The sequence below is a fragment of the Carassius gibelio genome, chromosome A4 (assembly GCF_023724105.1).
Source record: "Carassius gibelio isolate Cgi1373 ecotype wild population from Czech Republic chromosome A4, carGib1.2-hapl.c, whole genome shotgun sequence".
Lineage (NCBI taxonomy): Eukaryota > Metazoa > Chordata > Actinopteri > Cypriniformes > Cyprinidae > Carassius > Carassius gibelio.
The window spans coordinates 34403298-34428249 of record NC_068374.1 but is presented as its reverse complement, the minus strand read 5'-3'; the positions used below and the strand labels follow the sequence as shown (position 1 = coordinate 34428249).

The 24952-nt window shown below is 38.2% G+C and overlaps 1 protein-coding gene across 1 annotated transcript in view; it reads right to left on the bottom strand.

Moving 5' to 3' along the window:
* The window catches only part of cog5 (component of oligomeric golgi complex 5), a 60697-nt gene that overhangs the window by 7666 nt on the left and 28079 nt on the right, over window positions 1-24952 (bottom strand). The window contains exons 8-16 of the mRNA XM_052584018.1: window positions 16929-17088; window positions 16728-16840; window positions 16142-16219; window positions 11695-11776; window positions 9226-9427; window positions 5354-5515; window positions 4606-4705; window positions 1367-1477; window positions 839-901 (exon numbers count right to left, since the gene is read on the bottom strand). Coding sequence (XP_052439978.1) covers window positions 839-901; window positions 1367-1477; window positions 4606-4705; window positions 5354-5515; window positions 9226-9427; window positions 11695-11776; window positions 16142-16219; window positions 16728-16840; window positions 16929-17088 — 1071 coding nt within the window. The remainder of the gene's footprint in view (window positions 1-838; window positions 902-1366; window positions 1478-4605; window positions 4706-5353; window positions 5516-9225; window positions 9428-11694; window positions 11777-16141; window positions 16220-16727; window positions 16841-16928; window positions 17089-24952) is intronic.

Sequence of the window (24952 nt, the reverse complement as noted above, 5' to 3'; positions counted from 1 at the left end):
AAGACTTTGACAGGTAACACACTTCCAAAAGAGGGCATAGGTGGCGCTTTTCTGAACTGTAAAATAACTATGCTTTCATGGACTTAATGAGTCATGTGTGCTAATGAAGGCCACAATCATGTGAGCCATTTGGGACAGGGATATCGCGATCACATGGCCTGCACGGGAGGAGAGCTCTGAGGACAGCGGGAGGTAAAATGTGGTAATGTGTTTTCACCTTGGACTGTTGTTTAGACTTAAAGATCATGGGTTAAAGCGTGTGTGCGGATCCGTACAGCTGGCAGCTTTTGTTAAAAGAGACGAAGGGGAAGAGAATGAGCAGTTTACTCATCTGATAGCCAATTTACCTCAGGGGAGAGAGAAAGCACTGAATTCAGAGCGGCTCAATGTTTACCCAATTACTTTCCAAATCCACCTCCAGACTCTGTGTGTGTGTTTGGGGATGGATGCAGCATCTCTTTCCATATTCTGAGCCGTTGTTCATTGTCCTGTGTGCTCAACTGTTAATCTATCTATCCCAGCTCGATGGTGGATCATGCAACGCTATCTGCATTAATAGTGCAGGGAACTTGTTGCTGAAAAAACACTATGAACTGATGGTGTGAATAGAGGACTTTACCTGCTGTCAGCTGATATTCAAACCAAAAGAAGGATGAAATATCACTAATGTGATAAATGTGATGCAATTAAGTCTCTTTTACACTGTAATTAACATGCATCGCCAGTGACCAGTCGTGATGTTTCTAGCAGAATGCATATTGTTATTTCAGTCAAGAAGCTATATTAAATACACATGTCCCTCGTATGATCTTTGCAGTGAATGTTTTGTGTTATATACCTCTAAAGATGCTGTGATCGATTGCTCTGCTGCAGGAGGGAAGGTACCCAGTCCAGATATAACCTGAAAACAGCACAAAGTCAGCAATCATTCAACGTTTAGAGCCCCTGAACAGTAATTCCTGTCTGAACTCAAAGTGCAAGCCCAAAATAATTACTGAAATCTTACTGAAACAAGTACCTGTACTTTTCATCAGTGAAACTTTGATCACCTCCAGTTTAAATATTTAATCATGGGGAAATCTCTTTTTATTACCTTATTAATCAAGGAACAAGCTTTGGCAGCTGCTGGCATGTTTTTTTTTAATGGGTCAGCTCGGGAACTACATCAGCTGGTGCTAAAAAAGCCACTTGTGAAATATCACCACTCTACTTCTACTAAAAAAAAATGACACACACTAATGTTTCTTGGAAGAAAGTGAGTTATATGGGCTTGGAATTACACAAGGGGGAATAAATGACAGAATCCTGCACTGTGGAGTGAAATATAGTAACTTACAGTGTCTCGAATGAGAGCTGGCGTACTTACTTTAGCCACAGATTGCTGCAGGCGGAAAAGAGAGTTCACCACGGCAATATTTCGCCTCTGACCCTCCGTCAGGGGTCCGATCACCTGACTGGCGTCCCCTTGTGTGCACAGCTGAGAGAAAGGAGGAAGAAAAAAACGATTAAACAATATTAAGCATCACAACTTGAGTAAATAATCAAGGAGCCAACATCAAAAGTGAGGCGAGCGCAGGCTCCCACTAATTTCCCCAGATGCCCCGGTGTTTGTCTGAGGTCAGAAGCGCTTTGCTCAGCGGTCAGCATGCATCAAACATGGAGGGCGAGCAACAGGGAGACGGAAAAGAAGAAGGATTTGCCACACCACAGGAACTAACAAGCCAAAGGTTGTCTCAGTCACGAGCGGACCACAGCACTCAAACACGCATTCGTGCCGCACTGCTGCCTCCTGACAAAAACAAACAGCCGCTACAGACAAAACAACTCGAAACCCAACTCGTGCAAACGCAGCACAACCTCCAAGACATCACACCTCTCATCAAAGGTGGAAACTGGGGAGAAAAAAAAAGAAATCACACATCGCCTGCGAGGAAACATAGGATAGTGGCAGCAGGGGTATCATGGCACAGTATAAAAATGGCAAGGAAACGGTAAATTAACGTTTCCCGTGGCAGTGTGGAGATGCCGAGTGAGGTGCGGCAACACTAGTGAACAACTGAAGTGGGTTTCTCCATCACACCTGATGTTAAATAAAGCATAGCCTCCGGTGTATATCTGCAAACCAATACGATAATAAACCTTTCTGAGATTTACTGCTGTGTGAGCCGAGGTCTGCGGTAAACCTGAAGACCGAAAACATTCTTATACCTCTCTAATCCTCATGGAAGTGCACCGTTGTCAAATATTCCCCCTGCAGCTAAACCAGATTACAGGAAGCTACTTTAAAACTCAAACACTGACCTATTTTTGGGGAGAAAAAAATTCTAAAAAAATCCATTAGGGAGAATGTCCATTAGTTATTAGAACTTTAGTTTAAAGGGATAAATCACTCACAAATAATTATTTTCTTACCCTTATGTTGTTCTAAATCCATAAGTGGTTAATCTTCAAGGCATAAATGACAAGATTTGTATTAACCCTTATGCGTTGTTGGGGATATTTTCGTCCACTAGGGGGTTAAGTTGAGTCTTATTTTGGCCTCAACTTTCTCTGCGTTTCAGCAAATGGAATGATTTTTGGTGATAAATCTTATTTTGACACATATTTTTGGGAAAATGCTTAGAAATTTTACAAAAACTCAACAATACACTCTGGGCAAATTCACTACTCTTTCGTTATGTTCATGGATGACAACATCCACTAAATTAAACTGCTGTAAAAATGTATCAGATAAATATTTTTTGAATAAATCTACCTTTTATCAACCTCAGTCCTGATAACAAATGTTTAAAAAAAAAAAAAAAAGCTTTTTTTTGTTGTTTTGTTTGCACAGGCCTGTCTAAAGGGTTAATGGTCCCACCAAGTGATCAACCGTAAAAATGACAAATTTTACCTCCTCCCAAAAGGGAAAACCACCAACCATCAAGAATGCATTATTATATGGTGTCATTGCTTTGCAATCAAAAAATGTTGTTATAATGGCAGTCAATGGGGCAAAAACAGCCATCAACAATAAATGAGGGAGAAAAAATTAAAATCTAATGCTGCACAAAACCGAACAATGCATCAAAGCCAACGTTGTTACTAATATTAGACATACCCACGACTGTGATAAAAGGTAAAAAAAATCTAGTCACAATTACTTTTATATTGAAAATAAGTTATTTTATTTGCTTTCCACTCTCAAATCAGTGACATCATTTACGAACTTGGTAATTAAAGAGTTTTTTTCTTTTTTTTATATCTGGGCTGAGGTTGATTAATAGAAAAAAATATTTATCCGATACATTTTTACAGCAGTTTAACTGAGTGGATGTTTTCATCCTGAACATAACTAAAGGCAAGTGAATTTGAACAACACACAAGGGTTAAACCACTCTTTTCATCTAGATTTCTTTTATGATGTCTTTATGAACTTTTTGGATCTTCGTAGTTTTGGTTACCTGGACAATCAGTGGAGTCAGATATCAAATTGCTGTCACTGTTTCAGAAATCCATCTCCCTGCAAGTGCACTCCATGTAAATCTAAGGATCAGTTTAAGTCCCAGTCCATTAATCACAGCAGGAAGGATATGAGAGGTCAATAGAGATACAGTCCTTCACTTTGTCTTCATTTATAACAGTCTGTTTGCTGTCTGTGTTAAGCTGGGTTTAATCAAAAAGAAACCATCTGTGTTTTGACAGGGAGAACTTCTCGTTCCCTTTATTGTGAGGACATACAGTATTTCCGACTGCTTGAAAGATTAATGCAATATACTACTATGATATCACTTCCAGTCCAAGGACAGGTTAAAGTTTGGCCCTGAACTGACCTTTAATTGAGTGCATAGGGTTCAGACAGCTCATCGCACACATCTGTAATGCAGGAAAGAGCAGAACCAAACCCTCGTTATTCATCTGCTTGCTGACATAAGACAGATCAAGTCAGTGGGCCAGTGATTGGAGGACAGACACCAGACTAATCCAATCACACCCTCCCTGGCCAGGCAGCATCAATCACACCTCCAGCTCACACTGAATGGAGACAGACCTACATGAACAAGTTTGGTCATCTCGCTACAGCGGTGAGTCGATTTAAACCGCTAAGAGGGAAAATAAAACCAGATGGATAACACGAATCAGTGTTTGAAACACCGAACCTCTATAATGTTCAGAGAGAAATAATGTAGAGTCAGACTTGAATTTCTGAGGGGTTAATGATAACTGGAAAAAGGACAGAAAAACTGGATTACTTGATAGAGACCTTAAAATAATTCCACTCCTTCCTAAGCAGAGAAGTGCATTTAGTAAACCAATAGCATGAATATTGTGTTGCAAACCGATTTGTTCTCCAACTACTGGTGTTTATTTTTTAAAGCATTGGATTCTCAGTCCCACCTTTGCCTGATTTGTGTGGCTTCTTTTCATGGACCAAATCAACAAGCACCTCTAACGAGGGAGGTTGGGATCCACCCTGCCGTCTTGTTGAGATGAGCGCCTCCCTACATTGGCTCTCTTAATGAGCTCAGTTGTCGACCGTGTGTGTGTGTCACCTCCCCGGCCGGGTTTAGGGGCATGAGAACAGACAGCCTCCCGCTCAGCTCATTATCTCTGTGTGCGTCTTACCAACTGCTCTGACTTGACGCAGAAAAGCTGCACAGTCTTGGCGGCGTTCTTGGTTACTGCGATCGTCAGGCCGGAATCCACTGATGCAACATTCAGCTCACTAACGTGCAAAAACAACATAAAGGAGCAACTGTTAACAAATTACAGTCAGTGAAAACAGTCAGCAGTCTGCTTATTTTTACACTAATCACTATAATTTTTTCCAGTCCATTATTTGGCATTTTAATCAATTGTAACTATTTATTATATGACATTTCTCTTGACTTGTAATGTCTGCATTGCATTATGGGATTGCCTTCTTCATGAAGGACACATGCAATGCTTCCTTAAAGGTTTAGTTCACCCAAAAATGAAAATTACGCTTTGTTTAACTCACCCCCAAGGCATTCTAGGTGTATATGATTTCTTCTTTATTGTATTAAAATTAGTCTTTGATCTTTCAAGCTCTATCGTAGCAGGTGTTGCATTGCGTCAGTCCAAAATACGTTAAATAAAAAGTGTATTAAATAAAAAGTAAAAAAAATAAAAACACTTTTCTTTTAATTGAAGGGTGCTTTTTATTTCACTTCTTTTGGACTGAAGCAATGCAACACCTGCTGACTGCAACAATACAGCTTGAAAGATCAAAGACAATTTTTAATATAATAAGAAGAAAGCCATATATACTTAGGAGAAGACAGCATAGTGGCACAGTAGGGAAATGATGATGGGACAGAGTTATGATATATTATGCATATTGGAGGTGTACCTGGCTATTGTTTTTATGATGCTGTCGAGTTCATCATTGGAGGGTGGGTTTCGGCCCCCTTGAGGGAACACAAGATTGATGGGGTCGAAGAGGCGGGACAGAGACTTGGACAGGTAAGCTGCTTCGTATGGCTGAAGAGAGTCCTTCAGGTCCTTCTCTGGACTGGAACAAATAAAATGTCAAAAAATAAAAACCTTTACTTAATGGTGAAACATGTATTAAGACAAAGTGTTCTCTGGCATCCGTTTATGTAATCTGAGTACATGTTTTTAAACACGACATGTTATGGAGTCAACATAATGCTGTATATATATATAAATATATATTAGGGGTGTAACGGTTCACAAAATTCACGGTTCGGTTCGATACGATACACTGATGTCACGGTTCGGTTCGGTTCGGTTCGATACGTTTTAGATACAGCAAAATGCAAAAACATCTCAACTTTTCAGAATGCCGCAAGCGCACCGCGGGTCATGTGACAAGAACCAACCAATCAGCTTCATCCTTTCCCGTAACAACGTTGAGAGCTCAGCCAAGATGAAGGATCAGCTGATCATAGTTGTATATGGATTGCAATTTTGAAATAAATTTAGTAGCAGAGCTACTGCAAGCGATTTTTAGAGCTGCAAATCCATTTATCCTTCGCTGAAATTTCCGTGTCTCATGGAGAGAGCACGTCATTGTTGCTTAGCAAAGACAGACGCCTCATGAGCGCTTCTGCCCAAGCGCTTTGGAAAGGAGGAGAAAGACGCGCTTAGCGTTTTCCACGCGTTTTTAGGCACGATATGTGAACGGCCTCTAAGGCGCTCGCTCACTCAGCACGCGCTGAAGGCTCGTTGCAAAATGTCGAATGCATTTAACAGACCAGAAATATAAGATCCTAAAATAACCAACAGGTCTGGTGTTTGGGTTGGATTCCCTGTAAGCTATAGTGTCTAAATGCTGCAGGGATAGTTTGCTGCGTGCATGTTTCTCCTTTTTTTCGTCTTTTCCCAGATAGTACTGACGCATATATCCCAGATATTCCCGCTGGTGTTTTTTTTTTTTTTTTGTATTCCCGCTGGTGTACCCTGTCATGTTGCAGATGCGACATACCGTTGTTTTTTTTATCCACCACTCTCTTGCCATCACCATTATAGCTTAAAGGGAATCCAAAGTGCACCCAAACACCAGACCTGTTGGTTATTGGAGGATCTTCTCATTTCTAGTCTGTTCAACGCATTGGCTATTTTGCAACGAGCCTTCAGCGCGTACTGAGTGAGCGAGCGCCTGCTGAGTAGCCTAACATAAACATATAAGATGGTGTTTTTTTCTTCTTCGGGAGTGTCAGGGGCGTTGCCTGTTACGTTGTTTGGGTTATTGGGCTACCTTGTTGAACGCATATCATTATATTTCTCTCTCTCTCTCTTTTTTTTTTTTTCAAATATAATTAATTACTCCAACGAACCGTTCGGTATACGTAATGCGTACCGCGTACCGAACCGAAAGCGTCGTACCGAACGGTTCAATATGAATACGCGTATCGTTACACCCCTAATATATATATATATATATATATATATATATATATATATATGTGCAAAAAAAATATATGTCTTGCAAAGGAAAATGGTTTTGCTTTTTGCAAACAAAAATAAAGAATTGCATAAGAAAATAAATAATTAGGGAAAAAAAATGAAGTGTTGCAAACAAAAATAAAGAATTGCAAAACATGCACGAAACAGCGCGAAAGCAAAGAAAGGGAAAACGGCATCGCAAGCTCAAACTAGACTGACACGCAAAATAAAAGCATCGCTGCAAATAAATTAATAGATATGACCATGGAAAATATGTATTGCAAAATCATTAAAGTTTCATGCATGTTTTGCAATTCTATATTTTTGTTTGCAACCCTTCATTTTTCTTCTCCCAATACTTTATTTTCTTTTGCAATTCTTTATTTTTGTTTGCAAAAAGCTAAATTATTTTCCTCAATACTTAAATTTTTGATTGCAAAACTTTATTTTCTTTTGCAAAACTAATCTTTTCTTTGCATATATATATATATATATATATATATATATATATATATATATATATATATATATATATATATATATATATATATATATATATAGCATTATATTGACTCCATAGTAACTCACATACAAAATTTCACTGACCTAAATCTTTTAATGTAATCAGAGGCATCCCCATAGAGAAAATGACAAATCGAGACTAAATTAAAAGTGCAGCAGAACAAACTGAACAACACTTAATGAAACTCAGTAGGGTTCATGCCCCCAGCATTTGATTTTGTCACTGTAATAAATTAGTATTGCTGGCTGACAGCTGCTTAATTCCTAGTTATTATTCTTTTGTGTGACCTGTGTATATCAACTGCTGATAAAAGTGGAACTGAGACATGATACTTTACTGTAAAAGAGTAATGCATTACAAAAAAAACAAACAAAACACTGCACAGTAATGGTAATGTGATTTAGAAGATAAAAAGTCATTCATTATCATAAATTATACACACTTGATGCAAAAAACATAAGAATTGACACGAGTGCTAAGAGAAACAGCATCATTAATGTCAGCAACTGAAAACCAAATGGATTTTACTAATAAAGAGAAAAAGTTAATTAACACATAAAAGATTTCTCTATAATAATAGATCTCTAAACTTAATAAGTTCAATGCCACGAAGCAAATACTTTATGAGAGTCAAATATAGATCTACTAAATCTCTCCAAAATGAAATGCAAAGAAAACAGTTCACCCTGACATTTTAAACACATCTGCCACTTTTTGACAAGATGCTTTATTACTCTTTGCTTTAATTGCTGGTTGTCATGCATCTTGACAAGCTTTTTCTTGAGCTGTTTTATGCGATATGAGCAACCGTGCATAAAACATGGTGCCGTTTAGGGGATGATTGAGATTACGAGATCTTGTTGACTGATCTCTGAGAGATTGTCTGATAATGTGTTTGAGAGTAGAAGGGCTTTTTTGCTTCCCAACACATCTCTCCATTCAGGTGGAAGGCAGAAACGCTGTCTGATTGATGAGAAGGGTTTATTAGAGCACTTTGCAGATATACTATCTCTGTTATGCCACCAGGAATGATAAGGAAGATGATAGTTTGTGTAGATAATAAACTTCTGGCTTTTAAGATGAGAAATTGTGGTATTTCTGTTTGACTGCTTGCATTTAGCATCTTAAAATGATAAGTCAGTCAGATGCATGAGATGCAAAACCTAATAAAAAAAATATATATTTAAAAAACATTTATTTCATACTAAGTATAGTTCAAATCTTTTAACATATTTACTGACAGATAACTTTAGACTTACTTATATAAAAATTATGATTAAACTTTACTTTGCATATTACTTGTGCACAATGCACTTTACTTAATTTACTTAAATTTTTTTTAATTAATAATAAAAACGCTTATATTTTTTATCTCTAAAAAGTTTATTTTTTGGCTATTGCTTAGAATATACCAAAGCGACTTAAGACGGGTTTTGTGCTCCAGGGTCCCGTATTAAATCTAAAATGTGTTTTAATGTCACTTTTGATGAGGAGTGCATGATCTGTGAATAGCACCAGACTTTAAATGCACAATATTACCAGAAGTGTACTTGCAATAGTTCCACTTTAACACAATCAAATATGTAAAAAAAAAAAAAAATACGTCATTGCAATTTAGCAGACTTTAAAGTACACCAGTTTAGTATACTAAACCTACAATGGCAGGATATTTGATTAAATACATAAATAGAAAAATGTATTTGTGGTACACATACATGCATTTCAAATACATACAGTATATTTATTTTTTCACTAGGGTAGTATGGCTTCCCCTTGTGTGTAGTACTCACTCATAGTCTGGTTTGGTCCGAGTGAACAGATCTTCGGTGTCATGCTCTGACAGATGCAGTTCCACATCTAGACCTGAACCACTGCTCACTAGCGCCCCCTGTATGCTCGCGCTGTACTGCTGCAGCCTCTTCCAGAGCTCATTATACAGCCTCAAGAGTTTGGGGTACTCTCCCTCCAGGGCCTGCTTCAGGAAGGTTGATGCTGAGAACAAAAGAAAAATAAACTGAGAACGGGATGAATTTAAAGAGAAGACGGCCATGTAGATAAATGCACGTGTTGTGTCTTTGTCCTGATATTCACATTTAGATGTGTTTTTTTAGCAGTGGCTTAAAACAGCTAAAAAGCATGCAAATGCATCAACGTTTATGATTACAAGGAATGCAACAACAAAAACTTAATTCTTCTGAATGATATGCAATGAAGTATTTTAATAGTTTTGATTTTATTCTTTCGATTTCAATGCATTTTTTTTTAAAATCAGGGCTATGCATTGTTGTGAACACCATTTAATTAAACATTTTTGGCTGTGACAATGGCAAGCAGTGACTTGAAGCTACAAACCCTTTCTTTGTGCCTCAGCGAGCTGATTCAACTAAATCCCTCATCTCCAAACAATCTTACAATAACAATGTCGAATAAAGAGAATACACTTGGAAAAATGAGTCAAACGGATGGAACGGCATAAAAATGGATCTTTATTAATATGGTAATGACCCGACTTTACAGGTGATTAAACGCTTATTATGCAGATTGTTTCCTATGCAGATTGATTTGATGAATGCATAATTGAGTAGTTCAGAGGCGCAAACATCGTAAACCGTTTCAATCATTGTTTCGCCATCACCCGAGCAAAGATGAGTCCTGGCAGCTCTACTCTACTGATGAAGTGCTGACTGTGAGCTCTAGCCATGTTCAGCTGACGCTACGTTTAGGATTTATCGCTTATAGTAAAGCTTACATTTCCTCACTTCATAAAACTGCCATGCAGCAGTGTTCAAACACAACCCATGACCGACAAGAAAAGCCTTCCTCAGGGGAAGGTTATGAGGTGCATACAAAAACCAACAAATAAACGTGAGCGGTGGAATGGTTGAAAACGTGCATCTTGGTTGAACAAGTGTTAGTGACCTGCTCTATGAAAAGCAAAGAATTCTGGGAAGAGGCAGGGAGCCGTCTCGATTTTAAGGACTAGTATTTTATGAATCATTTATAAACAGATCTTGTTTGAAGGCTTGAGGAGCAGTGATGTCTCAAGACAGAGTCCACAACAATCGACCCGAGAACTAAAATGTTTTCTGATGGCTTCTAGGAGCTATCTTCACCTCGAACGTTCTCATTTTGTGAGAGTATTTTGGCGAGTTCCCTTAATAGATGTACAAGGTGAGTCCCCCCTAGGGTCTGGAGAATGTAAAAGCAAGTTTGATTGAGAGGTTTCAAATCAGGCTTGATAAAGACTTGGAAGAGGGAGTAATGCACAAGCATTTGGATGAAGAAAGAAATGCAAAGGCTCCTATTTGCCTTCTATTGATCAGATGGAGTGAAGCACGAAGCATTAATTGAGGGGTGATAACACAGACGGGGATCAATAGAGCCAAGGCTAAGGTAAAGGTCTAAATTACAGTGACTCTGCAGGGAGGACGTGCTGCACGAGATCTTTAGCACACGTAATAAAGATGAGCACCAGTCGCGATCATGAGCCAGCGGTTTCTGTAACATTGAGGGTTTTTTGTTGTTGTAACACAACCACCAAAATGATGCATCAGTAAAGTTAGTAATGGATTTTACATTTACTTGTTCATCCTCTCGAGAAACCTGGAGTTAAGTGTCTAGATGAAGAGCACAATGGTCATTGGTCATGAAACATCCCTTCTGGGGTTTAAAACCACAACCCAATGGCAAGTTCATGGGTTTGATTAGCAAGGAAGGCATGGATAAACAAGCTGCATTGGAGAAATTTGTCCGTCAAATGCACAAATGTTATTGTCATGGGCTTAAAAAAAACCCAGTTGATCTACAATCCGAAATACAAAACCTAGGTCTTCATGACAGATGGGTCCACTGTCCTAAAAGTAACGAGGGGAGTCTGTTTTGGGGTCTAATGAATCTCACATTTGAAAGTCTGCTTCCTTCATATTCCCTTGTGACCAAACACCTGCCTTGATTTATCCTGATAACACCATGAGATTGAGATCAGTGTAGAAATCATCATTTTGTGTCTGTATTATACGGGCTCTGTTAGTAGAGGAAAGGGTTAACAGTCAGTCTTCTCAAAAGCAGCTTTTGAAGAGTGTATGTGGGTAATAGAGTTTGAATCCGACTGCAGTGTGATGAAAAGAAAGCAAGAGCGGAGGAGACGAGAGAGACTGGGTGCAGGAGGGGAGCTTGTGTAACACACTCACACACAGAATGAACTTTTGAGATGCATGGAGGAGCACGGTCTTAAACCGAAACCTCAGACTGAGACTCACCAGCTGTGGCTTTCTGCAGCTCCTCGGAAAGCGTCTGAGTGACTGAACTCCAGAAGGTGTGCAAGATGTCAGGCTGCCCATCCTGATAAAGAGTGAGAAAACGCATGAACTTTACCATAACACACACTGTGACACACACACAATAACATATATGCATTAACACACTATGCAAACAAAGCTGATATGACTGCTTTTAATGGCTCCAACCCACAACAAATCACAAAACTAATGTCCAGGTCACATTTCACCCCAAATAAAAACTAGAATCAAGTACATTTTAATTTTTGTAGGGGTTTTCTTACTCGTTTCACATGCAAAGGGGTCAGACCATAGGAGATTATTTACAAATAGTAACCTTAAAAGCTGTAGAGATTATTTTATTGTGCAAGAAATGTTGACTTGCAATAAAAGTGTACTTTTAATTGGGTAAAAAACTTGCTGTCACTCATTAGCAATCATTGACAGAATAATGACTGTGTGATCCTTTTGTGTATTTGTGTGTAATCAGGAAAGTATATGGCATATAATCTTTTGGGAATCATGACATAAATATGGTCTAATGATGGTGGACGTGTGCCATGATCCAATCGAACCACTTCTCACTATGTGCATGTGTAAAGAGGCTGGAGTGTGTCAGGATCGGCCAAATAAAGAGGCATTTCGTTTGTCTGATCTTCACCCTGTCAACCCAATGCTGAGCTGTTGAGGGACGAGTCAAACTTGATTATTTTGAAATATATTTTACATACAAAGGGAGATCAAATTAACTTTTACAGACCATTTAAACTTATTTACTAGCCAGAATCGTGTGTAACTTGAATAGACAGTCAATTTACAGACAACAAGATGCACAATGATTGCAGAAAGATTCATTTACGCAGGAGGAATGGGGTGAGCCAGAACTGATTCACAGCACCTGTGCACATCCACCTGCTCTGAATGTCCCTGCTGACTCACCGTACATCAACCTAAAATCGTTTGTAGTGGCTTTACAGTAATATAAATTACTCTCTCATGACTCACAATTTCCAGCGCTACAAATTTGTGAATTCCCCAAAGAAAAAGAATTGACAAGATGAAGTATGGAGACTTCATAGTTAAATATATATACACACAGCAGGGTCCAGAGGTCTTAGACCTTATTGGCAGTCTTTAAGGTGAGACACTGCAGGCAAAAACACTGCTTTTTCAAGCACCTGTCAATTTTTTGATTTTGTGATCTAGTGATTTTTTAAACTAGTGGAAGGAAAATATCCAAAAGACACTGTTAAGTGTTTCTTTTATAGCACTTTATCTGTTTGTGTCAATAGATTTCTATTACAATACATATTTTTAAAGGCCGTTTTCTTGACAACTTGACATTTTTATTCCTGTCTATATTCTGAAGGTTTTTACAGAGGGATTTGTTCATATATATTTTCCTTGATTATATACAACATTTTATTCCCCTCAAAATTGTGAAAATATATTGTTTTCTGGCTGTTCAAAGTATTTTCTGAATTATGGAGTGACAAAAAAAGATAAGCAGAATTCCCTCTGTAAAAACATTTGACTCTAATATGTCAAAAAAATTAAACAGAAAATTTGAAACTGACTTCATCTAGTGTTCAGATTTTTGTACTAGACATTTATGCAAATTAGCACATATTTCATTAAATAATGCCTCATTTGCATATTTAAACATAACATTTTTGAAAACTTGTAATACAAAAAATGTTTGCAATAATCAATGTTATCAATCAACTGGATAAGTAAGGTCTTAACTATTAGTTTTTTTTTTTTGCCCTATTCACCTGCAGTGTCTCGCCTTAAATCTGGAAATAAACAGCAAGTAAAAAAAAATAATAATAATTGGAACATTTAAAAAAATGACAAAGAAATGCATGTAAATTTGTGACCGAGTATGTGCACTCCATTGAACAAAAGGTCACAAAAGGTCCATTAAAAGTTCACAAGATGCTCTTTGGTGCATTATGAAATCAAGTCAGATAACATGAATCATCAGGTTTTGCACAAACTTGCAGTGTCCATGTTTAGTTTGTATAGTGGCATATAATGTGGCATGGTTTCAGTACGCCCATCAATATAATACAACCAATCTTGGCTTCTCTTTCTTTTTTCTCTAGTAAGTTTCATACATGCTCCAGTCCTTCAGCCAATTTCTTCTTTGTGATGTAGAGTCGTATTTCACATTGATGACACCTGAAGTGAACAAGAGAGGGCTAACCGTGAAGATGAACCCATGCCAGAGAGCCAGAAGGCTTGTTCGCTACATAAAAGCAGCTGGGAATCCAACGGGAAGGTCTGTTTTTACTTTTGTAACTGTTAAAGTGTAGCGGTTTGCAGGTTTTGCTTTCCGATGGGTGCCAGTGTGGGGGGTGTTTTTTTTGCCACCGATAAAGGTGTGAGATTGTGGGAGTTTGAAAACAGCTTTCGAAGTGAAGGCAGAGAAAGAAAATAAATAAAATGCATTCACCCTCCTCTTCCAGGGAATCCGACAGCAGCTTTGTTGTGCTGTACACTGACTCCTGCACTGTTCCTATACTGCATACATGTACCGTCTCCTGCATGCACCTCGTTAAACTGAAGATACAGAGGTGCTACAGAGCTTTTTACAGGCTTGTGAGGCTAAAGAAGTGGTACCTGCTCTGCAACACCTTTCACAGGGCCTTTTAATGTCGAGTGCCTCTTTTATCTACAGCTGACGGATCTCTCTCTCTGAGACACTGTCAGCTATTCTGCGTGGTTTCAATTTCAAGGTGTCCCTTTCTACCAAGAGTCATCGAGCTTTAAACAAAATGTGTGTTTCAGTCCATGAAGCATTCAATTTAAATCGGCACACAAAACTCTGTTCATCATGCTGTCATTATTTCTTACATATTTGAAAGAGAAAGGCCACCCTCACTCTCAAATCGAACTTTTTTTGCTTTTCCTTTCAGTTTTTTTTTTAACAAGAAAATAAAAAGGTCTATTGGAGAGCGAGAGATGGTGTTGCTATGGAAACGCCCCCCCCCTCCCAACACCATTCCCGCAGACCTCAATCTTCTGACCGAAAATCTCGATTTCCAAGAGGTGATTAGAAGCCGTTCAACTCATCTCCGCGAAACTGTTTACCGAGTGAAAACGGGTGGAATACCGACAGAGAGAGAGAAAACGACTGGGTTTGGACACAGACCTTTTATTTTTCTCACAAATGCAAAACACAACTATGACTGTGTTCGGAAAGGAATACTAACATCCTGTGCGCTAGACTGTATGCAACAGAAAACATTAGCATGCAGTAGTATGCTATGTTGTTGTTGTTGATGCATGACTTCATTACGTTTAAAACAAATGGCTTGCGCTTATCATGAAATCGTATTACTATAAACTAATTCTGTCAGTTCAGCCAGACAATAAGTCAAGAAACAGATTTTGGCAGATATTGTCTTTGTTGCAGGGGTCAAGCGATGCAGTATTTCATGCAGTGTGCTCTACTTTGTATACTTATGCTACACTGTAAATATAAAAACGCTGAAGGAATCAATACCATGACTATATGAAGAAAAAAAAAAAATGTGCATGCATTGATGCGCTTTAAATTATATCTAAATTATAAAACTATTAAGGACACATTCTAATTGGAATATAAAAATGCATGTTTAAAATTTGCATGATGTGCACAGAAAACACACAGATCATATAATGCAAGTACTATGCAATTCCAAATATATCCATGTTACAGTTTTGCATCAGATAACTTGAAATCTATGCCCACATTAGCTTTGCTGGTTATGGTTTAAGCAAATGCGTCGCTCAAGGCCAGCTCTAATTCCCAGCATTATATGCTGTCTTTGAAATCCATCTGTGAAGTCTTACCACCCCTTCCTAAACTGTTCTGATCTCACAGTTTAGCCTTTCATTTGGCAGAAAATAGCACCTTAATTACCGGCTGCAATTAGCCAAATTTGCCACTGAAGGAATCGAGAGCCACGGATGTCTGAGATACCAAAGGGGAAACGCACTGCATATGCCTTTGCAAACACTGTTTTTCACCAACACACTCCTGCTAGTTCACAAAACCACCCAGAGCCAAATGGAGAAGGTAGATAAAATTGTCCCATCACTGTCTGACTGAAATTGTGTGATGGATATATACGTGTGTATGCATGTGGGGTAGATAACCTTGTCACAGAGGGGCCAGCCACCTGCAGACACCAATTAGGATGTCATTTACTGCTAATGTGCCAGCAGCAAGTGAACCAGCAGGGGCTATGCAGGCAGGTCCGTCAAAGGCAAGGGCAACACACAAAAATCCTTTGTAATAAATCACTACACATCAAGGACGGACTCATGGACTCCACTCATGGGATACGCACAATATCGACACACAACTTTCCAGTCCGACTTTACAAACAAAATTTAACTGCACACACACACACACACACCATCATATATTCCATCTCACCTTGATAATCTCATCAATAAAGCAGACATGAGACACCGGGTCCCTCTTTTTGGTTAGAACCTTCTGTAGATGTTGCACCTGTTCAGGAACATAGAAGAAACTTTATCCATTATATCCAAGGACCCTATTCAAGCATGATCTAAATTCAACACTTGGCTTTAAAAAATAGGTAAAATTGATACTGCACTCATGAAAAAATTCTATTAACAAGTTTTAAAATCATGCACCTAAATAATGCATCATGCACATGCATTAATCTATTTTTCTTCACCAACAATATATTTTCAGAAGCAGCTAATGCATTAAGCTTTGAAAGTTGCTAAGTAATGCATGGACTTGAACAGCTTGTATGAGTGGAGAAGAGTGACAGCAATCTCCTTTCCCCACTCAAGCATCCTCACTTCACCATTAGTGCCAAAAAGTTAATTCCGGATCTTAAGTCAAGCTCAATATTTTGTGGCTTTACAAGTGAACACCAGACAAAGTGGGACATGGTGGGAACAAAACCATCTACTGTTGTCGTGCCTAATGACATTAACAGTTTCATAATAGTAACGTCTGTGTGAGTTTGATGACTTATGCATACCTGACCACACGCTGCACAGATCTGGTCCATTAGTTTCTCTAAATTTGTCCAAAGGGCAGCTCGAAATGCAGCGGTGTTCCCTGGAGTGGGCATGATGGCTCTGCCAGGGGCACCTAAACACAGCAGACACGAGGGAGAGGCACACATTAAAACACAATGCAGAATCAGCAAGCAAGCCACAAATGCAGTAAACAACAAAACCTCTGGTGCTGGCAGGTTGAGTAAGGACTTTAATGTCAAGGGCATTGACAACATTCTCCTGCACAGATGTCCTGTATCCATCCACCACACTTCTTATGGTCTCTCTCAGATTGCCGAGGTTGTAAAACACCTGTAGGGCTGTCCCCACCTGAGACGGATTCTGTGGAATAAACAATAAAGAAATATCGGTAACACTTTATAATAACTGCACATTATTAATCATTAATTAAGCATTAGTAAACAGATCATTCATAATTTATAAAGCATTAATAGACAGTAATAAGCAGTTTATAAATACAGATATAAATGCTTTATTCTTGATTTAAAAGCATATCTATAATGTGTTTAATAATTGTATTTTCATACTTTATTCATGATCAATTTATCATTTCTCAATGAAGTATAGCATTATTTACAAACCAGTTATTTAGGAGTTGCCAGGGATTCATAAGATCACAAGAAATGTAATAAATTCAGGTAGTTATAAAGCATTTAGTAGTGGTCAGTTAACTATTTATGTGAGCTCATCTAAAGTGAGGACTAGTTATGCCTTGTAAAGCATTTATAAAGGATATTTAAAGGCGCGGTTATCTTCTAAACAAAAAACTGAAACAAACACAACACAGTGATACAGAACATAGAAATATTAACAGCCTTTAAATCTCATTTGTAAAAGCTTTACAAGGCATAAATAGTCCTCACTTTAGATGAGCGCACAAAAATAGTTAACTAACAACTACATATGTTTTATAACTACCTGAATTAACCCTGAATTACAGTAGAAATACATGTTAATAAACCATTTATTAACACTATAGTTTATAACTATAGTTTATTAATCATTTACTTACAATTTCTAAGTGATCTTATGAACCACTGACAACTCCTTAATAACTGGTGTGTAAATAATGCTATACTTAATTTAGAAATGATAAATTGATCATTAATAAAGTATGAAAAAACAATTATAAAATACATTATAGATATGCTTTTAAATCAGGTATAAAGCATTTATATCTGTATTTATAAACTGCTTATAAATGTTTATTAATGCTTTATAAATGATTAACTTTTTCCTAATTCTTAACTAATGATTAATAGCATGCAGTTATTATAAAGTGTTACCGAAATGTATAACAAAGAAAAAACACTATGACATTCAATGTACTACAAGTTTTACATGAATGGTTTAATCAAGTGGCCTAAACGGAATCAAGGTTATATGTTGAATAAGTTTGCCATTATTGTGTAATGTTCTCCTCTTCTGTAATACATAATCTCCCAGTTAAGATTTCGCTTCACCAGAAATGTTCATTCATTTCATGTGTTCTCTGGATTTGAATGAGTTACATAATATTTGAGTAGAATTAATGTGGGAGGCAGGCCATTGACACACAGGAATCTAAACACATTTACATTTTCTTCTTCTACACCTGAGACTAGTCTTCTCCACGTGAGGGGAACACAGACTGTGAGCAGACTGATTGACGTCACTGCGCTCAACACATGTAAGGAAAGTAGGTCAAATTCAGATTCTTTAAATTCAACTGTCTCAGCTAAGCTGTGACTACAGGACATTGGAGTTTAAAACGCAAAACAGGAATCTCTCCAACGCTGCATTCAAAGCAGCTTCTCTGATCCTGCCTTTAATTTAATCTCCCATGGATGAAAGCACCAATCATTACAACCGATTCAAGACCCCGTCCAACTTTAATCTAATCCCAGTGGATCAAAGATGATCAGGCGCAGTCGCTTTCCAAAACGGTACATGGAAAACTGCAGGTGATTGAATATATATGCAACAGATGTCTTTAAAAAAATAATGAGAGAACGTGATAATTCAGTAAATGTACCCTTCTTGTCTCTATGTGCTTGACTAATGGGGAACAGATTGAGTGTAATAGGCAGGAGTGGTAGGATAAAGCCATCAGTGGTGGCTAAGTACTTTGCTGCAATCAAGCGCTAATCACGCAAATGATGGACGCAAATTGCTTCCTTCATGCGGTCTTCAGGTCCACTTGAAGTGAAGGCTAAATCTGAGGACAGGGCTGCTACAGCTTCTCTGTGCTCTGAATTTCAACACCGATCAAGAGAAATCTGCCGAAATGTGAAATAGGTTCCTACTGTAACATTCTAAACAACAACAAAAAGATTGGGCAACATGGATGTTTAGGATGAAACTTAATTTTTTTTAAAAAAGTCAATTAGATTGAAACACTTTATGCACTGCAACACTGTAAAACCAAAGGGAGTCACTGACTATAGTAAGTACAAGAAGAAACGGCGATCCCTTGTGACCTCATTACAGGTGTTGGTGAGGGTCCATTCCCATTTCTGATACACTAGTGGCTGCGTTGATTTGGTTGCTACTTAAGATCTTAGGAAGTAAGACCGAATGTGGAAAAACTGTCCATGCACTTGTGCCTATTTGCCAATTTCAGCTTACCTGCTGCAGGGTCATAAGACACTAAAGCACATTTTGAGATTTTATGCACCATGACAATAGCATGTGTGAGTATGAGAGTTTCAGACACATTTTTTTTTTAATGCAGCCTGATTCAATCTGCAAAAATTTGTCCATCGACATGTGGCATTTAATATGTATTATTGTTGAAAAATACTTTGGTATAATTGTTTTATCTATACTGCTCAGCCGTAGCTAATCACACACAAACTGAGCTAAAACTGGCTGCTGTCCAGCAGTATATATCATATGTTGCCACTTATGCAACAGTGAGTGTAGTTGTCAAAGAACAGGTCTTAATCAGAAAAGAAAAACAGAGGACTGGGAGAGACCTAATTGCTTGCAGCAGGTTCACTCGCAGCATGTAATGCGCTAGCCCTCATTTACCCTGAACTGTGGAGGGATAATGGTTTAGCAGGGACATGCACAGTCACTGTGGAGATGGATTTGATCAGCTCAGTGCAAACCGGTGACCCAGGATGGCTAGCTGCCAACTGCCGTGAATGAGGTGTTTTCACATTACTCACATCCAGGCAAGCACTACGCTTTTGTTCCCAGAATTAGCTGGAACAGGTGGCCAACGATCGCTTTCTTTACCGGCAAGAGAGAAAAAAACATTTTGGCTAATGCTATTAAGCTCAAACTGCAAAAAGGGACCATTTTTTGATTTTGAGTTAGCCATCACTGGGAAGGTGAAATGCAACTAAAAATACAACTCGGTTCCATGTTGATTAGATTGGCTTGCATGTTGTGGGCTATTGTTGCATCGAGTGGGAAATCTTATACAGCGTGTTTAGTTTTGTCAGTGCTGGTTTCACTCCATCCACGTGAAACTCATTCTGTCCAAGGGATCGCATGAACTTGTGTATGGTGTAGCACTCTTTCTTGGGAGAATTAAATTTCATACGTGAATAAATATGTTTCTATCAGATGACGGGTGAAGGTTAGAAAAGGTCTTGTTCATCTACCATAATGCAGAACCAATCCAATGCGGATTCTTACACAATTGCAAAAGCCAGGTGGCATGCCTGGCGAACACATCACTGTATCTGAAGATCATATGAGATGTGCCAATGCTATTTTTGCCATCTTGAGATTTAAGGCGTGTTTCTCCAAGGGAACGTAGGAGACTAAATGCATGTGAAAAAGCATCTTACTGCTTGCTGTATTTGCTCTTTGATGGCACTGGTAACTTTCATATTCCTCTCAGAGAACAAAAAGCTGATGTATTTGTATTTAACCTGGTGGAAGAAACTGGGTCACGTAAGATAAACAAGATGGGGTTGGATGCTAAGGACGAGATGTGGTGGATCATCCTTGGGTCACTATCACAGTTCTACCTTCCTCCATCATGGGCCTGTAATAACCTCCATTACAGACGCTGTGTGGGGGCTTGATTTAATTCTCCCCTGCTTGGTAGAATTCAATTCAGTCAACCATTTTGCACGAATGCTTCACGTAGATGTCTTTTTTCTAGAGAAACCACAAACGAAAAAAAATACAAACCCCGAAAAGGGAACTTCCAACGAAGACCTCAACAGGAAAACCGTGAGAGTTTCCCGATCACGTAGAGCGCAGGGCCTTACGAGGAAAAACAACAGTCATTTCCAGCCAATTGCTTCCTGTCATAAAAACACCTGGTCACCATGCCAGTGTCATTAGCTTCTGGCTGTGTTTGTTTTGTCACCATATGGAAGATGTTTGTCTACCAACAAATAGCTGAATGATAGATGACACCAGGGGTCTTTGCGCACATATGGTGCCCAGGTAATTCCACAATGAGAAAATACTGAGAAATGGGAAAACAATGAGAAAATACTGCATAGCTCAAATGACCCAGCACAATATGGGGATTACACGAGTTATATGGATGATTCAGGGACATATATTTTTCCCTCTAGTCATTCCTAATCCAAAAACAACAGCAAACATGGCCAATGCCATCCTATAGGAACATACAGAGTTCACTGGCTCACACTTAAAGTGTTATGGTCATGCAAGAGTAATCCTGAAGAATAGAGAGGGAGACTTTGAGCGTCAAGAAAAAGTGAAAAGATGATGGATCACTCAGACATCCATTTATGTGTTTCACAGCAACCCAAAAACACACACGATGAAGACCGATTAAAGCCTTTTAAGGCGCACTTGGTAAATGTCAGCCCAATGCCAGACCAGGAAGAAATGAACTCAATTTGGGAGAGAACTGATGACCGTGTTAAGGAGAAAGGTGAAAGATGAGGTGTGCTCCGCATAACTAATGAGAGAGAACATCTTCAGTGATGATTTTCACCGGCATTAAAAATAAATTAACTCCGCTCATTTATTCATTTTTTAACACGAGGTTAAATGCATCTTGTATCGAGTCATTTCTTTAAATGTCAAAACGTAAGTCAAATCCGATGAACATAATTTAGTGATCCGTCTAAGTGTTTTTAGGAATGGAAATACATGTGCCCTTATGTCTTTGTTCAGTACTAAATCATTAAATGAAATCCAGAGTGCAGGTTCACCTACTGAAAAAAAGATGGACATGCAGAACTATGAATAAAATATCTATTCAATCTTGTGAAAGCAGAAAACAGGTTTCTGTTCAGGTGAAAACACTTGCGGTTCACCTATTTTGTCATCCACCAAGTCAAAATCTTAGTCTGATCAAAGGTGCTTGAATGGTGCTGGAATAGTGTTATTAACAAACCATGCAAATAGCATGTTTCTTGATATTAGCAGGATACCATTTCATGGCACCACGGTTTATAAACGTCAGTAAACATCAATGATAATCAGTCAGTATCATGGTAGATACCATCACTGAGCAAGTGCAAGAGGACTAGTAATCGAAAGCTTCTCTCAGAAACACTGCTGCATCTTTGTGCTTTTAACCTTTGTGAGACTTTTTTTTTAATTGTGAAGAACAGACACCAGGCAGAAGGGATGTTAAAAAGCATGTGCATACGGTCTCCCTGGTAACAGTAATTTGTCAGGTGGGTGCAAGGCAGTAACGTGTTACTGATGGGTAATGGGCGAGAGAAGTCGACGTGGGAGAATGAGGAGCGCTAATCAGCACACATGGGAGCAGTCGCTGACAGGTCTCTGATCTGAAACAGTGCTAGCAATACTCTTTCAATATACACCATACACAACCCTACTGAAGAAGCGAGCTTTAATCCAGTCTACAGTGGCTTGTTGGTCGTAGCTGGCACAGCAGATGAGGTCTTGGTTCAAAACATTGCTTTTTTTGATTGGATGTTAAGATGTGGGCGTGGCAGTCGAAAACGGAGATAAACAAACATGAGTTTGCTGGGTTTAGGGCTAAATGAATGGAGAAGTCCTTCGTATGTCACCAGAGAAAAGCCTCTTTTTCCACTGGAAGATCCCATTATGACATTTTATTTGTATTATGAGGTCAAGGTGATTGATTGATTGATCAAAACATTTATTTCTAAAAAATTTACATTTGAACAGATGAGGCTTTTTAAGTTAGCTTTTGTTGATTATCTTAGTTTTGACTTATTCTTATATTGCTTATAAAGCGCCATGAGAAGCTTACGGTTTAAGTTATTCATTATTGCCGTATTTTTCAGACTATAAGTCGCAGCTGAGTATAAGTCGCATCAGTCCAAAAATACGTCATGATGAGGAAAAAACATGTATAAGTCGCACTGGACTATAAGTCGCATTTATTTAGAACCAAGAAAAAACATTACCGTCTACAGCCACGAGAGGGCGCTCTACGTCTTCAGTGTAGACTACAGGAGAACTGAGCAACATAGAGCGCCCTCTGGTGGCTGGAGACGGTAATGTTTTCTCTTGGTTCATGTCAAATTAATTTTGCTAAATAAGTCGCACCTGACTATAAGTCGCAGGACGAGCCAAACTATGAAAAAAAAGTGCGATTTATAGTCCGGAAAATACGGTATTATTATTATTATAAAATAAACATTATTAGTATTATCAGCTGTTTGACTTGAAACATGCATTTAGAAAACAGACAGGGTAAATTTGTATTTCCTGCTGACTTTAAATGTGCTTTCTTCAGCAGTGTGATTCTATCCGTATTACGTTTCCTCCAGGATATCACTTATGGAAATGCATAAAGAAAAAAGGTATATGGAGCAAAGTATGCCTACAGTAAGTATATATGTGTAGTATGATCATTTGAAACCGGCATTTTGTCTTCTTCCCTCTGACAGAGCCGTGTGAAGACAAAAGCATCCACACCTGCTTACTGCTTGTCAGTTATATGAGCAATCCAGCGCATCTATATCCCATCATCATGGTCTTAAGAGAGCAAACAGAGAAAGAATGTGAGAGAGCAACTGAGATGTTATGTTTGAAGTGAGTGAGGCGGCGAAGGAAAGGGAGGCATAAAGCTTCAGGAAAAAAAGGTGGAAAAAGAAAAAAGATAGGAAAAAAGACACAAAAGGAATAACGTCACTCCTTAGCAGCTTCAAATCCCTTAGAGACATTCCTTTTGATGTAAAGGTTACTCAAACACATGACTCAAGAAATGGATGAACCGTGAATATCAGGGGGTGACTGGGTAACCTTATCAGTGACCACCACAATTTGAGCCCAATGGAAAACAGGAGCAAATGAGTGAAGATTTGAATAGAGTGCAACAGAGACATACACTTTCTTTGTGACCTTGGCATTTCCCCCATTCATGTTCTCCACAGGCATTGAAAAAAATCCATAAAGTAAAACAGCAAAATCAACCAGCTCATTATAAACTTTTATTTGAAGCAAAATGTGTTCTTTTATAAAGAAATTATCTGCTTGATGCATCCAAAGCATTGTAAATAGCAAAGCATAAAAGAATAGAGCTGTTTATGGTACTACAAAACTATTGACTTGCGGCTATTGATTATAAGTTTATTACTAAGTATTAAGCTTTACAAGCAGTTTGAGAGTGTAGGATGAACAACTCAATTTCATTGTTAAGAATCATGCATGGGATCAATCTTGCACTCCACAGGCCGGGTATTTTAATGCATAGTAAATTAAAACCGATTTACTGTGCTACTTTTTTTTTCCTTGTTTGGAACAAGAAAGAAAGCTGTCATTTCCATATCTGACAAACCTGTCCTTATATATATATATATATATATATATATATATATATATATATATATATATATATATATATATATATATATATATATATATATACAAACACAGCTGAATTTGTCAGGCTCTCACCATAAAGACCCATCTGTCACATAACAACCCAAAGCCTCTTGCAATATTAGACAGATCAGTGTAGCTCTGTTTTTCTGTTGAAATCTCTATTTTACCATCATTCTTTGTTGTTTAAACTGCTAAATTATAACTTTAAGGGTTAGTTCAACCAAAAATGTTGCTGCGCTTTACTCACCATCGAGGCATCCTAGGTGTATATGAGTTTTAAGTTTAAATACTGTCTTTGATCTTTCAAGCTCTATTATTGCAGTCAGGGGGTGTTGCATTGCTTGAGACCAATAAACAAAAACAAACTAGTCTCCTCTTGGCTTATATCGAATCCTACGACATTCTTCTTTACCAATCCTCGTTTTGTATTTCT